Source organism: Coccinella septempunctata, chromosome 1 (assembly GCF_907165205.1).
Source record: "Coccinella septempunctata chromosome 1, icCocSept1.1, whole genome shotgun sequence".
In the NCBI taxonomy this organism is placed as follows: Eukaryota; Metazoa; Arthropoda; class Insecta; order Coleoptera; family Coccinellidae; genus Coccinella; species Coccinella septempunctata.
In genome coordinates this window covers 10,631,859-10,646,438 of record NC_058189.1, presented here as the reverse complement: position 1 = coordinate 10,646,438, position 14,580 = coordinate 10,631,859, and the positions used below count along the sequence as shown (strand labels likewise).

General features: G+C 36.0%; 1 protein-coding gene across 2 annotated transcripts in view; it reads right to left on the bottom strand.

Moving 5' to 3' along the window:
* LOC123323025 overlaps positions 1 to 14,580 on the bottom strand; it is a 69,000-nt gene that overhangs the window by 24,870 nt on the left and 29,550 nt on the right. For both annotated transcript variants that reach the window (XM_044911217.1, XM_044911218.1), the window contains exon 2: positions 2,089 to 2,116. In XM_044911217.1, the coding sequence (XP_044767152.1) occupies positions 2,089 to 2,116 (28 nt within the window). The remainder of the gene's footprint in view (positions 1 to 2,088; positions 2,117 to 14,580) is intronic.

Here is a 14,580-nt window from a genome sequence, read left to right as displayed (position 1 = left end):
CTATAATTTTCTCAAATTTATGTGGTCACACGTTTTTTATGTGTGCTTTCTTTATTTGGTGGCAATTATTCTGAATAACTCTTTTATTATTCATTATCTTTTATTATCACTCAATTGAATATGCTCAAGAAGTCATTTTAGTTAGCTGTGATTTATATGTTTGGTCATTATTGTCCCAAAACTGGCCTTAGGAAATAGGAGTGTTTCTATCTTATTCTTTAAATGTGATAATAGTACGAGATCCCGCTGCAGAATTACTAGGTTCATGACGTACATGGATGTTTTTGATATCAAATTAAAGCTAATTTTTTTTCGAATAGGATGATGTATGGCTGCCTGTGAAAAAATGGCCGCAAGTTAGGTCTGCCATCTGTTAAAATAGCGAGATATCTGAAATAAAGTGAAAGAGATGGCGCGCAACGCCACTTGTTAGATGAGGATGGTGGATGCCAGCCGACTTAACATTCACAAAATTATAATTACGTAATGAATATTATGAAAAAAACTTAAAGTATTAAGAGATTTATTTTATAATAAAAAATAATTTATTCATCAAGTATAAATGTAATTAAATCTGAAGAATTTTTTTTCGTGTTTCTTCAAAATCAGTCCTCTGAATCAAGTTTTATTTTATATCAGTGTATTAAATTTCCTAGTCCAAGTCCGATTCCTCGCTGCTTTCACAATCGCAGTTGTCACTATCGTTGTCGCAATCAGAGTTTTGTTCATCATCTGAAAATGTGTTAGCTCAATTACATAATACATTTTCTACTTGTATCGGAGTTGAACTTCCCAGAAATCATGTTGGTTTCAGGGCACCATCCAGAAGAAGCCAACCATTTATTTTCCTCACTAAACTTCAAACAGTGGTACTTAGTAGCATTGAGCAATATCGAATTGACGAAAATTGTCCGTAGCACCTTTTGTTTTAATGACTTCCAAAACGATAAAATGTGGGTTGAAACAAACCCTTTGATTTTTTTAATGAATTTTTCATCATTCTCTTTTGCCGCATACATCTTGTTGACCATGATAAATCGTCCAGTGTCTTTGGAATTAACTTTGGTGAGACTTATCATCTTTTAAAAAAATTCTTGTTATGTTTCGATATTAATTTATTTGGACCTTATTCTTATTAGAATCTATATTATGCAATGCGCCCGAACTCTCAATATTCGTCTAGCGCCCGACGAAGGGCGATTACATAAATAATATCAAGAGCGTTGTGTACAACGAGCTCCAACACATGGTTATAATATACGAATAATTCAGATGCACTGTTGAGAACCCTAAGATTCACACTACGGGTTTTTACCGTCGGGTTTTTACCGAAAAACAATCGAATGAAAAATTATTCATCGGGTTTTATCCGTACGGTGGGCACATCAAGCTCTCGAATCTCGTGGCGATAAGCGCCGCCGAAAGTGCAATCTGGTTGTTTTCCAGTGCAAAACTAAACCGGAACATGTGTGAAAGATCGCATAATATCAGTAGATATAATTCGGAACATCGGGTAAGAACCCGATAGTGCGAAATGAGTCTAACTCTCTCTTACTTTATTTCGGATATCTCGCTATTTTAACAGATGGCAGACCTAACTTGCGGCTATTTTTTCACAGGCAGCCATACATCATCCTATTCGAAAAAAGATTAGCTTTAATTTGATATCAAAAACATCCGTGTACGTTATGAACGTAGAAATACATCGAAATGTTACCTGCTTACACCTGGCTGCGAGTTAGTTGCGGCCAAGTGTGCAACGGCAGCCATGGATTTTAGTATTCTTTACATGCATTGCTATGATGTGGATGATATTTTTTTCAATACGGAGTGAACGAAATCTCTCTTCGAATATTGATTAACATTAATTTAATTAAAATTACTTGCGGCCACTTTTGACAGGCTGCGGTGTCATCAGTGTATTCTCCTATCCATAAACGTATGTGAAAATGTGTGTTTGTCTCTGTACGTAATGAACGTAGTAATTCTGCAGTGGGATCTTAGACTATAAGCAAATGTTCAGCTTGAAGATCGTGCTGTATGCTGTACCAATAAATAAATAGTTTTTGTGATGATTGAATGACTCACCTTCATAATCTTGGCAAATGGCGCATTTCTGAAAGAGAAAATACAATATATTAGCAATATACTTGAGAGTGATTTATAATGAAACAAATCAAAATACAATTTTTCTTTCAAAAAATGATAAATCTCTTGGTGGATCAACACCAGATTCAAAAAAAAAAAATTGAGAGTAGCGCGATCAGTTGATGGCGAACCAGGAAATTAACTTGAGTTTCGAGATATATTTTATTGGGAATGAAAAAGATCAGCAATTCAATTAAAAACAGAATTATATAATTTTTCACTCAACAAACTTGAAACAACAATTCCAAAGAACCGTTGTTCCAATAATGCGAGCAAGTCATTATGGTATAGGTGAAGGTGTCTACAGAGAAAGTGAGGTTTGGTTCAGTCTTTGCGAGACAGATGGCGCATCATGAATAGAACTGAAATAATTTCTCGAAACGTTTCGCCGATTTCGTTCAAGACCCCATCCTCCGGTTGGAATATCTAGCGCTACACTGTACTGATGAGGGACAATCGATCTACAGTTGTATCAAGATGTTTCAACTTCTCTGGGATTTCCTACACCTGTTATGTGTTTCACTATGACAGTAGCATCTTCAGGTGGGTGAAGGTAAACTTCACCCTTTACCAACCTTCCCTTAGCCATCTGAAGATGATATTGTCATAGCGAAACACATGTCGTGGTTCAACTCATGTTAGTGAAAATCATATACCTAATTCTATTTTCAGCTCAATTTTATGTATTCTCATCAAGTATCCGCCATATCAATTCAAAATTAATCAATTCATCTTCTGCTAAATTAACAAAATTCCTTGATACCTGGTGACAGATTTTTGTTCAATTCGTATTTTCAACTCCTTCAAAAAAGAGTACGTTGCTTGGGTTCAATTCAAAACATGCATTGAGTGAAAGATACGGAGGTAAGTTTGTTTTCATCATGGCATTCAATAAATTCAATAAATATCGTTCAACGGCTGAGCATTCGAAACAAACAGACGAGAATCGATAATACGGCATTTCGTTTTTTGTAACTGATTCCATTCCATTAATGACATTTCCTGGATATTTACCAGTAATATATATTGTATCTAAGCAATAAAATATAGCAGTGAAGAATATCGATTATTTCAATAAGAGGCCATGTGAAGAAATATTTTCACAATATCAATTGGTGCTATGCAATCCATAATTTGAATTTGAATGCATTAAGATAATAATAATAACGCTGTTTATCAGTGATAAACTTGTTTTCACCAAGTGGGGTACATTTGTACAGTTCAAGTTGAAGATGAGTTTAACTATGTTCACTGTTGAACTCGGCTCGATTTTGTAATGTACAGGGTGGGCAAAATTCGTTGTTCAGTGAGGGGATTTCGAGAACTTCAACAGCTAGAAGAGAAGGGATGACACATATCGAGCTCTTTTTCAGAGAAACAAAGAATGATGAAAACCGTAGCCTCCTATATATGATTCTTCGTTTTTGAGTATGTAATTAGAAAAGAATGATATTACGACGATTCCGAAAAGTTCTCATAACCTTTTTGTCTTCGAAGTTACAGATCAGAACTTTGAACCTTCTTAGGCACCTTTATACGTAGAATTTGGTATGTTTTTTCTCTCAAACGAGTAGATTTTCAATAGACAGACCAGTTTATTAGATTTAATTCTTGTCGATTCACCTCTCGTTGTAATAGATGGTCGGCGAATCAATATTTGAACCATAAAGCGGTCTATAGACGATCAACCTAGTTGACAACCAAGTTGAATGTCTGTGGGCCGGTTGGTGGTTGATATTCCTTCAACCTCGTATGCAAAGATTATAGGGTAGAAAGATAGGAAACGCCCTCATATCGCTAGTACTAAAAACCGACTACATTTTGGCCAGTGAAAACACATTTGACAATGAGATGGCGCTGAAAACCTATTATCAATACAGAAAACTGTTTAATAACAGTTTTCTGTTTTATAATTGATGGGCGCGAAATTCGTATTGAATTTCAATATTGACCTAGTTGAGAGCAGAAAACAAAAGGATGGTTCTGTTTTGTGACCAGGATGTTAGTTTTCATCTGAACATTGTTTGGAATCGATTGGTATCAATGAAATACGCTGTTGGATTTGAATTTTTATTTGCAATCTATAAAAAATTAACAAAAATTTGAAATTGTGGACAACGAATAGAGCTACTACTAGGATACAAGAGTATATGGTTATCTGCTATAGGTACGTCAAAGGTGTTTTTTCTGTGAAAACGATTGGAATTAATGAATTGAGTTAAATGTGTACAATTTATATCAGAAATTGATATGAACCAATATACAATTTACCGTCATAGGATACACATTTCCGTTACTTACATATTATTTACAAAATTTTCAGAACCGCAATTGAAAAAAACCCAAAAACAAGACCTGTATTCAAGCCCGTCAGTATAATTTCTTCATGCTTTTTTATGATTTCTTCATGGTATGGTCTCTTTATGACACAATATACAAATTGATTGACGAATGAACAAACAACTCACAGAAGGTTCCATAAAACTTTGACTCTCCAAACAACAATTTGACAGTCACCAGATTCCCAAATCGAAATCCATAAAACTTTTGCATTTCTGAATATATTGAAGGCAATTGAGAATCTTTGAGTGGACGTATAAAAGTCATAATTTCCCCTAAATGAGCACTTCATGTAAGGGATGCTTCCTGCATACAGCAATTTACGTGGATGAACAGTTCTCCATCAGTAAAATGTTCATTGCACATGTTGTAGTCAGTAGTGTTTGCAAGCCTGAAAATTTTATCCACTTCGTAGCACTGAAAATAAAGATCAATGAATGACCGAGTCACATGTTACCAGTTTTAATACTTACATTCCCATTTTTTTCCTGATCCACAGTTCTTCACCATACAATAATTTTCGAACGATATTCTGAGGTTTTCGCCAAGAAATTAGACAAAAATTTCAATAATCAGGAACTAGAACGGGCTTGAAAAACAAAAGGCGATACGAGGTTGTCTATGGATAACGAGAATCAAAACATTCAAAACCTGTTTGATCAAAATGGCCATATATGACTCCGACATCTCGCAAAATTTCATATGTTCCTCGAATTAAAATTTTATCTAGTTTTAGGGCCTTAAAAACACATTTGAAACACAGATGGCGCTCACATCACTTTAGTCGCTTCGTTTCCTATCTTTCTACTCTATAATCTTTGTTCGTATGGTTTAAAAGCTCGTTGACAACATATTTGTCAACTAAGTTGCTCGTCTGTGGGTCGCTTTACACAATCAACATCAATTATTATAGTTATTGGAGAAAGTGGCATTCCCCCTCAAAAAGCACAGAATTTAATACTCGTATTATTGATATCCACATCCTCATCTTGGACTTCCAGATCTCTTGATGTGTAACGACTTTGGTGAACTTGTACTGTCGTTAAGCATGATGAATATACCATTATAGAGGTGAACAGTTTGTTATTATTTATCGGAACATATGGCAAAGAAAACAGTGGCGGTTTGATGGTACAGTTAAATTATTTATTGTCATTACATTACGATCGCGAAGAATATTATTATTTAGCGAATAAACCTAATAGGAGTAATACCGTGATGTTCATATACTGCTCAACAATGAATAATAAGCTAATATTCTTTGACATAATAATGAAAGTGGTCGAAGAGAAAAATAGACGTTTATTATTACCTACTTAAAAATAATCAGTTTTTCTTATCAAAAAATGTGGGTAATTAAAAGTTGACGGGTTTCAGCGGTTTTAATTTTGAATTATAATTACTACAATTTTATTCCAGACTTATGCCCAACCCTGTATCTCTGAATTTATGTTTTCCAAGAAAACTTATTCTCCATTAGGTGGCTTATCTAATAAGCCACTGATAACGAATAAATCTACTTTTTTTGGTGTACTCACAGCTGTAATTTCAGCCTATTTCTCCACGAGGAGTATATTAAATTTCAGTAATTCTTTGGAACTAGTTAGCTCTGACGGGAACAAATTTCGAATTGAAAATTTCCGCTCGCCCGTATCGCATTTGAATAAACCTCACAGCATGGCCTTTATATTTTATATATAGCATACCAATCAAATCCTCTTTTTTTCGTCCATAGTTCTTGTCGAGCCCTCTCCACAACAGCTTTATCCTCTTTTCGATAATCTGGGATTTGTAATTCGAATGCGTAGGTGAATTTGCGTAGTTTAGAATTTAATTTTTGGCCATTGAAAAATCTCTCCCCAAATATCGTTTTTCATATGAGAAACAAAAGGACGAGTTCGAAGCTTCTAAATAAAACATACGTACGAGGATGTATTCATATCTAGTTAGCCTAGACCAATTCCATGCATGAAACAAATATTGCGTTACCATAGCAACGAACAATAACACATTAGTGGGATGATTCATGTCCATTCTTGATAATATTGAATTTGAGAATTCGTGGCTATATTGGACTATGTATACTGGTAAAAGGGGAATTAAGCCCAGTTGAATTTTGTCGAAGTTTCGGACATTTATTGTTTGATCACATACAACCTAATTAACTCCCTCCCTTCAAACCTGATGAATAATATTCTTGTCTTTGTTAATAAAAAATTCGAGATTGTATTCAATAAAAATAAAATTAATAACCACAATAAAATAAAGAGCCTAACAACAAAATTTAAAAAAGATGAAATAACAAATAGACCTGATTGTATCTACAATTATACAGATGTTCAGATTCCAGAAAATGTGCAATTAGTGTTAAGTTTGTCACCGAAGTATTGATCCGCCCAACAAGTTCTCGATGATACCATCTCTAATTAAAGATACCGAGATCATTGTCCAATCAACTACGGGAAATGATGAGATGAAGGATAATTTACGTCAGGAACTTGTAGGTGAAATTAGCAAATATCTTAACAAAACTAACCATAATACTAAGTTGCCGAAAATTAACCAGTTTTGCATTGAGCTGAAAAAGTTTTTACGAGATAACCCGCACATTATGATAAGTCGATCCGATAAAGGTGGTTCAACAACAATAATAAAAAAAGATACTTACATATATGAAGTCAATAAATTGTTAAGTAATACATCAACTTACAAAATGATTAAGAAAGACCCTACGAATTCAATACAAATAAAATCAAATAAACTAATAGATCAACTCATGAAGTACGGAAACATGTCTGAAACACAGGGTAAATATTACAAAATTCATAACTCCGTCCCCCCAAGACTTTATGCCTTGTGTAAAACTTTTTTCCTAATAAGGAAAATATGGCTTTCAGACCGATAGTATCATGTATAAATTCACCTACCCACAAAGTGGCTAAATTTATCAAAAAAATTCTTGAACCTGTCATCAGTACATATCACTACAATATTGAAAATTCTTATGAACTTGTTGGAGAACTTAGGGATATAAGGTTGCCTGACAGTGGCGGCGGAAGGCGTAGGCGACGTGGGCGACGGCCTACGGCCTCGCGGCTTGAGGGGCCTCGCGGGCCGAGGAGCCCCTCGCATCAGGTTTATGCAATAAAAACAGTAAACGTGTCTAAATCTGAGAGGGTTGTGGGTATATCCAGAAAATTGTTCTACCATTTTCAAGTTCCACCAACATGTTTGGTATGAGACATATTCCTGTAGTAATCTAAACAAGTTAATTTAAAAGTTCCTTTACTTTACAACATTTGCGTACATTTTCAAACAGTATCAAAGAATATTGATTAGAGTCGAAGAGTTGATTAAGGAGAACCGTTTTGATCTTCAAAATTACTTCAGAAAGGAAGCAGTACCCAAAAGAAAAAGAATGTTCTGTCATGAAAACAGCGATTAACATAATACATTCACTCAAGAAACTCTATGAAATAGACCGACTTTTTAAAAAGCGCCTAGTGTAGAGGTATTGAGCGAAGATTATAAGTTTTGGTACCGAGTAATTGCCGGGCTAGGGCCTTCACTGCGAGTCGGTGGTCTGTTGGTTTTTATCAGCGCATCAAAGGTCTCTACACGCGACAATTTCGCTCTGCATGAATTGCGCTTTGTTTTAGGTAGTGCGAAATTTCGCTCGAAGCGAGTAATTTTCGCCCGAGTGACTTGACTGTGGACGCTTACCTTGAGGATCCACTACACCGCTTGAGCTTGACGTCCAACAGCGGGTTATCAACAATTTGACATCAACTCAATTTTCAGAATGAATCCATGAAACCATGAAATTTTTTCATGCTTAAATAGGGATGTTAAAAAAAAGCCATTGAGACTCACTAAATTGGCATATAAAGTTCATAATTCTATACGACTATGATATTAGGTACTTTTGTTTGCATAAAGGTGTAGCACTTTTCTACACTCGAGTTGATTCACCTACATCTACACCTAGTCAAAAGGAGGTGTAGATAAACTACACCTACTCTACACTGGTGTCAATCCAATCAGCAAACGAATACTAAAATCGAGTGTAGAAAAGTGCTATACTTTTTATGCAAACGAAAGGACCTATACTGAATGCACATAACTGAATAAGGCTTAGTTCAGATGATAGCGCGTAAACGCGCGATCCACAAACCGCGCGACTAAAGATACAGAGGCGTCAAATATAAATGTTCATATGCGAGTAGACTCCTCTGTATCTTTAGTAGTCCGGTTTTTGGTTCGAATCATCTGAACTAAGCCTTAAGATACAGTGGAGTCTACGCGCGATGTCGCCCGACCATATGAACATTTGTATATGACTCCTCTGTATCTTTAGTCGCGCGGTTTGTGGATCGCGCGTTTACGCACTATCATCTGAACTAAGCCTACTAAATACACTGAAGCCTAGTTCAAAGGATCGCGCGACTCCGGCAACCGTTTACGGTTAATTAATTACGCGCGACCATATAAACGGTTGACCGAGTTCAACACAATCTTGCACTGTGTATGGATCCAATCACAGGTTGTTGCGCGTTCATTTGAATTAGTCCTCAGTAGTTATTTTGAAATTTTTCAACTAAGCATGATCTAGCATCTCAGGTGGGCCATGACTCGATAATTAATTAGTTCAGTTAAGTGAGTTAGGCTGAAAGTAGAAAATTCTATATTTCTTAAATTTCATTTTTTATTATCAGTCGCTTTCTCATGAAAACGTCCTCTGGCATCACCAGAGGGCCACGCAAAATGTATCTTGCCCACATCAAATTAAGGTCTTGCGCCGCCACTGTTGCCTGATAATTACGTACTAATATCGCTAGATGTAGTATCTCTGTTCACGAGTGTACCCGTTGATTTAATTATCCAGATCATCAACGAAAACTGGAGTTTCATCCAAGCATATACAGAATTTCCTCGTGAAGTGATACTTGGTTTAATCACTCATCTTTTTGAGTCGAGTTATTTTACATTCAATGGTGAATTTTATATACAACTCGATGGCACAGCGATGGGTAACCCAGCAAGTCCAATTCTGGTGAATTTAGCAATGTTCACTTTGATTAATAAGACGGTAAATAAATTTCCTTTCAGAATTCCGTTGCTAAAACTGTACGTTGATGACACTATTATGGCAGTTACGGAAGACAAAACTGAGTTTGTATTACAAGCATTCAATAGCTATGATAAAAGACTGCAATTCACAATTGAAAAATCAGTAAATAAAAGTATTCCATTTCTAGACTTAAATATTACAAAACAGTAAGATGGATCATTGATTACAAAATGGTATACTAAACCTACAAGTTCGAATAGGGTCATTAATTACCATTCTCAACATTCTCTCAACCAAAGGATAGGAACAGCTAAAAATTTAATATATAGGGCTTTCACACTAAGTGAACCTATATTCCACCAAGAAATTCACAACAAGATCACTTCTATATTGAGGCTTAATAACTATCCTGCTAGTTTAATTAGAAGGTTGATCAACCAACACCTGCAATCTCGCCCCAAGTCCACGATTAGTACGAATGATAATGAAGAAGCTAGTAAAGTTTATTGCAGTTTTCCTTACTTAAGAGGTCTCACGGAAAGAATTAATACCATAACAAAGAAACATAATTGCATCTTAGCCTGCTATAACAAAAACACTCTGAACAACTTCTATACTAAACTTAAAGATCCACTCCCTATAGAAAAACAATAAAACGTTATATATAAGATATCATGTTCAGGTTGCAATAGTTCATATATAGGTCAAACCAAACAGCTTCTCTCTAATAGAATTAAACAGCATATATACAGTTGCAACACACATTCGTCGAAAGATGACGACAATAAAACTGCTTTAGTCGAACTTCACATCAATACCGGTCATATATTCAATTTCAAAGATGTCACCATCGAAGATTCTGAAACTAATTACAGAAAACGTACCATCAGTGAAATGATACATATAAAAGCCAATGATACTATTAATAAAAGAACTGATACCCAAAATTTAAGTAGAATTTACAACATCCTTGTAAACAAATATAAGAACAAAAGGTAAGAACACTGTTGTTGAGCCTCCTGCAATAATTAACACTTGTCACCATTTTACCCAATTTATTGACCACCGACTATAATTGTCCTTCTCTTTATATGTGTATGTCCAAAATTATTTGACTCTTTGATTGTGTGAGATATGTACTTAAGGATTAAGTTGCGCATTGAAAATCTTATTTGACGATTGTTCACACTGTAAATATAATAAGTAGGTATAATTAGATGTGTAGAGTGTTTTTGAACACGATCAATAATTGTCAGTCATCTATCTTCAGTTGACGTGTGTCAATGTCGTTCAATGTGTAGTTATTAATATGTTTTGGATGTTACAGAAGAAAAATATTCTTAGTGTTTTTAAATTTCCATCATAACTACAGCAAGTTTTGTTGATGATCGAAACGGGTTGACGATCATATGTATGTTTTTAATTTCAAATAACTCAAATGAATTAGGTTTTTATGTTTGTATCCATAAGTAAGATTTCATTTTAACATCTGCTGCTTTCTAGTCATGATTAAGGACAACCCCTATAGCCGGCCACAGACACAGAAAGAAGACGGCGTGCAACATGCAACATGCAAAGAATGACAACCATCAACTTTCGCACTTTATTGCCCACACACATGAGAGAAAAGAACGCGGAATAATGCGAGAATTCGTCAGTTCGAAAATGTCATCAGTGGGAGATGAGGAATATTTTCTGATGGCCGTGGCGTACGCTTGTTTGGTGAAAAAGAAGCAATTGAAGTCGCTTCGAGAGAGGAAACTTCATCTTCTCCTGCGCCTGATCGTTTGGATTCCAATACTTTTTTGAATTCCCGTCGGAAACCACCACGAAGGGTGTTAATTTTTGATTTTACCGATTCAGCTGATGAGGATTTTTCAACATCTTTTAACTTAGCAAGTAAGACATTATATGGGTAATTCTTCTTCGATCGGTCCATATATTCTTTCGATTTTGTTTTCCACAAAGATGGGAAGGACCTATAAATTTCTATGAACTCCATCTCCAGGAATTCGCGGGAGAGATTTCTCAGGTCCGACATCGTCCTCGGTGCATTTTGAGCCGAAACAGTATTGAAGACCGAAGCTGCAGCTGCTCGATTTGATTTGTTGTATGTATATTGCCTACTGCACTGGTGTAGAAGTTCGTTCGTCCATAAAATCGGCCACACACGGACGTTCATGGTACGCGCATCATGCAAGTTTTCAGGATGGTTCGGAAGAGATGAATGACGGACAACATGCAACATTCATGCCCACACACGAGCGTTGATGGTTGTCATTCTTTGCATGTTGCATGTTGCACGCCGTCTTCTCTCTGTGTCTGTGGCCGGCTTATGTGATCAAACAATAAATGTCCGAAACGTCGACAAAATTCAACTGGGCTTAATTCCCCTCTTACCAGTATACATAGTCCAATATAGCCAAGAATTCTCAAATTCAATAATAACACATTAGAAGTGTCCACCGAAATTGTGAAAATCGAAAAATTGGAGTATCGAGGCATCATCAAGTACCTGTATTTAAAAGGGTTAAGAGGTAAGCAGATTTACGAAGATATGCTTAATACCCTTGGTGATCAATGTCCTTCGTATGCGACCGTGAAAAATTGGACTGCAAGCCTCAAAAGAGATAAATTTTCCAGCGAAGATGATGACCGATCGGGAAGGCCAGTTTCTGTGTCAGTCCCTGAAAATATCGATGCAGTTCATGACATGATTTTATCAGACCGTCGAATCGGGCTAAAACGTATATCTGAAGCACTGAATATTTCATACGATCGCCTTCATATAGTTCAAATCAATTTGGACATGAGAAAAACTGCTGTAAAATGGATCCCCAAATGTTTGAATATTGACCAAAAGCGTGCAAGGGTAGAAGCTTCTTAAACCGAATTGTTACTATGCATGGATGAGACTTGGGTACATTTTTACGATCCAGAAACAAAGCAACAATCGATGGAATAGCGACACTCTGGTTCTCCAAGACCTAAGAAATTTCGTGTCCAAAATTCTGCTGGAAAAGTTCTTGATTCAGTTTTTTGGGATTGCCATAGATGAAGTAATCATTATTGATTTTTTGGATAAGGGTAGAACAATAACCAAAGATTACTATTCGACATTACTGACTATTTTTGGGAAAAAAAAGAGAAAAGACGCGGAAAGCTATACAAAGGTGTTTTATTTTTGCAGGATAACGCCCCTGCACACAAATCTAATATTGCCATGCAAAAAATTCGTGATTTAGGCTCTGAATTACTAGAACACCCCCCTTATTCACCAGATTTGTCCGCATCCGACAGTCATCTCTTTCCTCAACTGAAAAAAGTTCAGAAGGTCGGAAATTTTCTTCCAACGAGAAGGTAATAAAAGCTGTGGAGGTCTGGTTTGCAGAGCAAGAAAAAACAGCAAAGAAGAAAGAGCATGAAAGGTCTAGAGACGTTGCAGGTTAGCTGCAATAAATGTATCCAATTAAGAGCAGAATATGTTGAGTAATAAAATATTTTGACATTGAAATATTGTTTGGTTCTATAGTAGGCTAAGAATTTTTCAATATATCTTTGTATGTCCTGCTGAGCTGTACAGTAACTGTGATACAGCGATGGTATTGCAATCAGTGTACAGCAAGTTACACTTCAGATGCAGCAGTCATGTGCAAAAACTATACAGCAAGCTGCACTTTGAATGCAGCAGTCAGTGTGCAAAAACTTCACAGCAAGCTGCACTTTAGTTATCTCTCTCAATAAGCATCTGGTACCTCTCTCGTATGTGTTTCTCCACCATGTTTCAATATTCCCTTCTGCATGTTATATGAATCCATCATCACGTGAAAATGCACCTCGCACACATTATCACAACGGAAAACAGAGTCAAGTCTGTTCAGTGTTTTACACAGTTCAAAAGCTTTGCACACACAATTCACCTACTCAGCAAATCATCACTCTCTATCCAAATCTGATCTAATGCCATATGGCCAACGCCCAACGACTAACGTTAAACCTTCAAACATAATCGGCAATAACGTACTGTACCGATCGTAATTACCTACACTCGACGCCGCATCACAGAAACTGTGCAGTACCTGCATATCAAAGACTGTCTTTTCAAAATGGATACTGGGTTAGGCATTTGGTGTCAACTATTTTCAAAAATCTGTTATAAGAGCAAAAAACATTTTATTGAAACAAAATTATGAAAAATAAAAATATTAATATGTGCAATTTATGTTTTAAAAATAACATCCTTTAAATGGCTTCCTTGATTATCTATACATATTTGCAATCGGTATCTAAAATTTTGCATAACTCGTTCCAGCAATTCTGCTCCGATATTATTTATTTCTCCCAAAGTTCTTGGATGGCATTGGGACGCCTTTCAATCCTTTCATAAACCTTTTCCTTTGGATATCCCCAGAGAAAAAAAACAGGAGCCGTCGAATCGGGGGAATTAGCTGGTCGTGTTACGTCACCAAATTTTGATATCAAGCGACCCGGGAACATTTCTTGCAACAAAATTTGAGTCTTGCTGTAGAGTCATTCGGGGCAACTGTGCGCACTTTTGCCTTTCAAGCCATACCCTGTTTCAAATGTTGAAGCTAGGAAAATTAAAACATATTCATAAGATAGAGAATTCTCTAATCTATAAGAAAACATCAAAAAGCAAACAAACAAAAACGTTTTCTTTCCGCAAAAAAGAATTTAATAGAGAAAGTCGGAGTGCGTTCACATGCCCCGTATTGCGGGTAAGTGTGCGCACCCTCACAGGGTGAGTGAACGCAGTGCTTAGTGAACCACACAATCAAAACAAATTACAAAATAATGTCATCAAAAAGTTACAATATTAGAGAAATGCTGTTTATTGTCAATACAGAAGCGCATTTTTACAAGCAGTGCGTTATTGTTCGTGACACAATTCTTGGTGAACACAACACTTGATACATTCCCCTGTTGGTGGCTCTTCATATTTTTCTGAACAAATAGGACAATATTGATCGAGTCTTAACCAAGAAAATCAACAATATCAT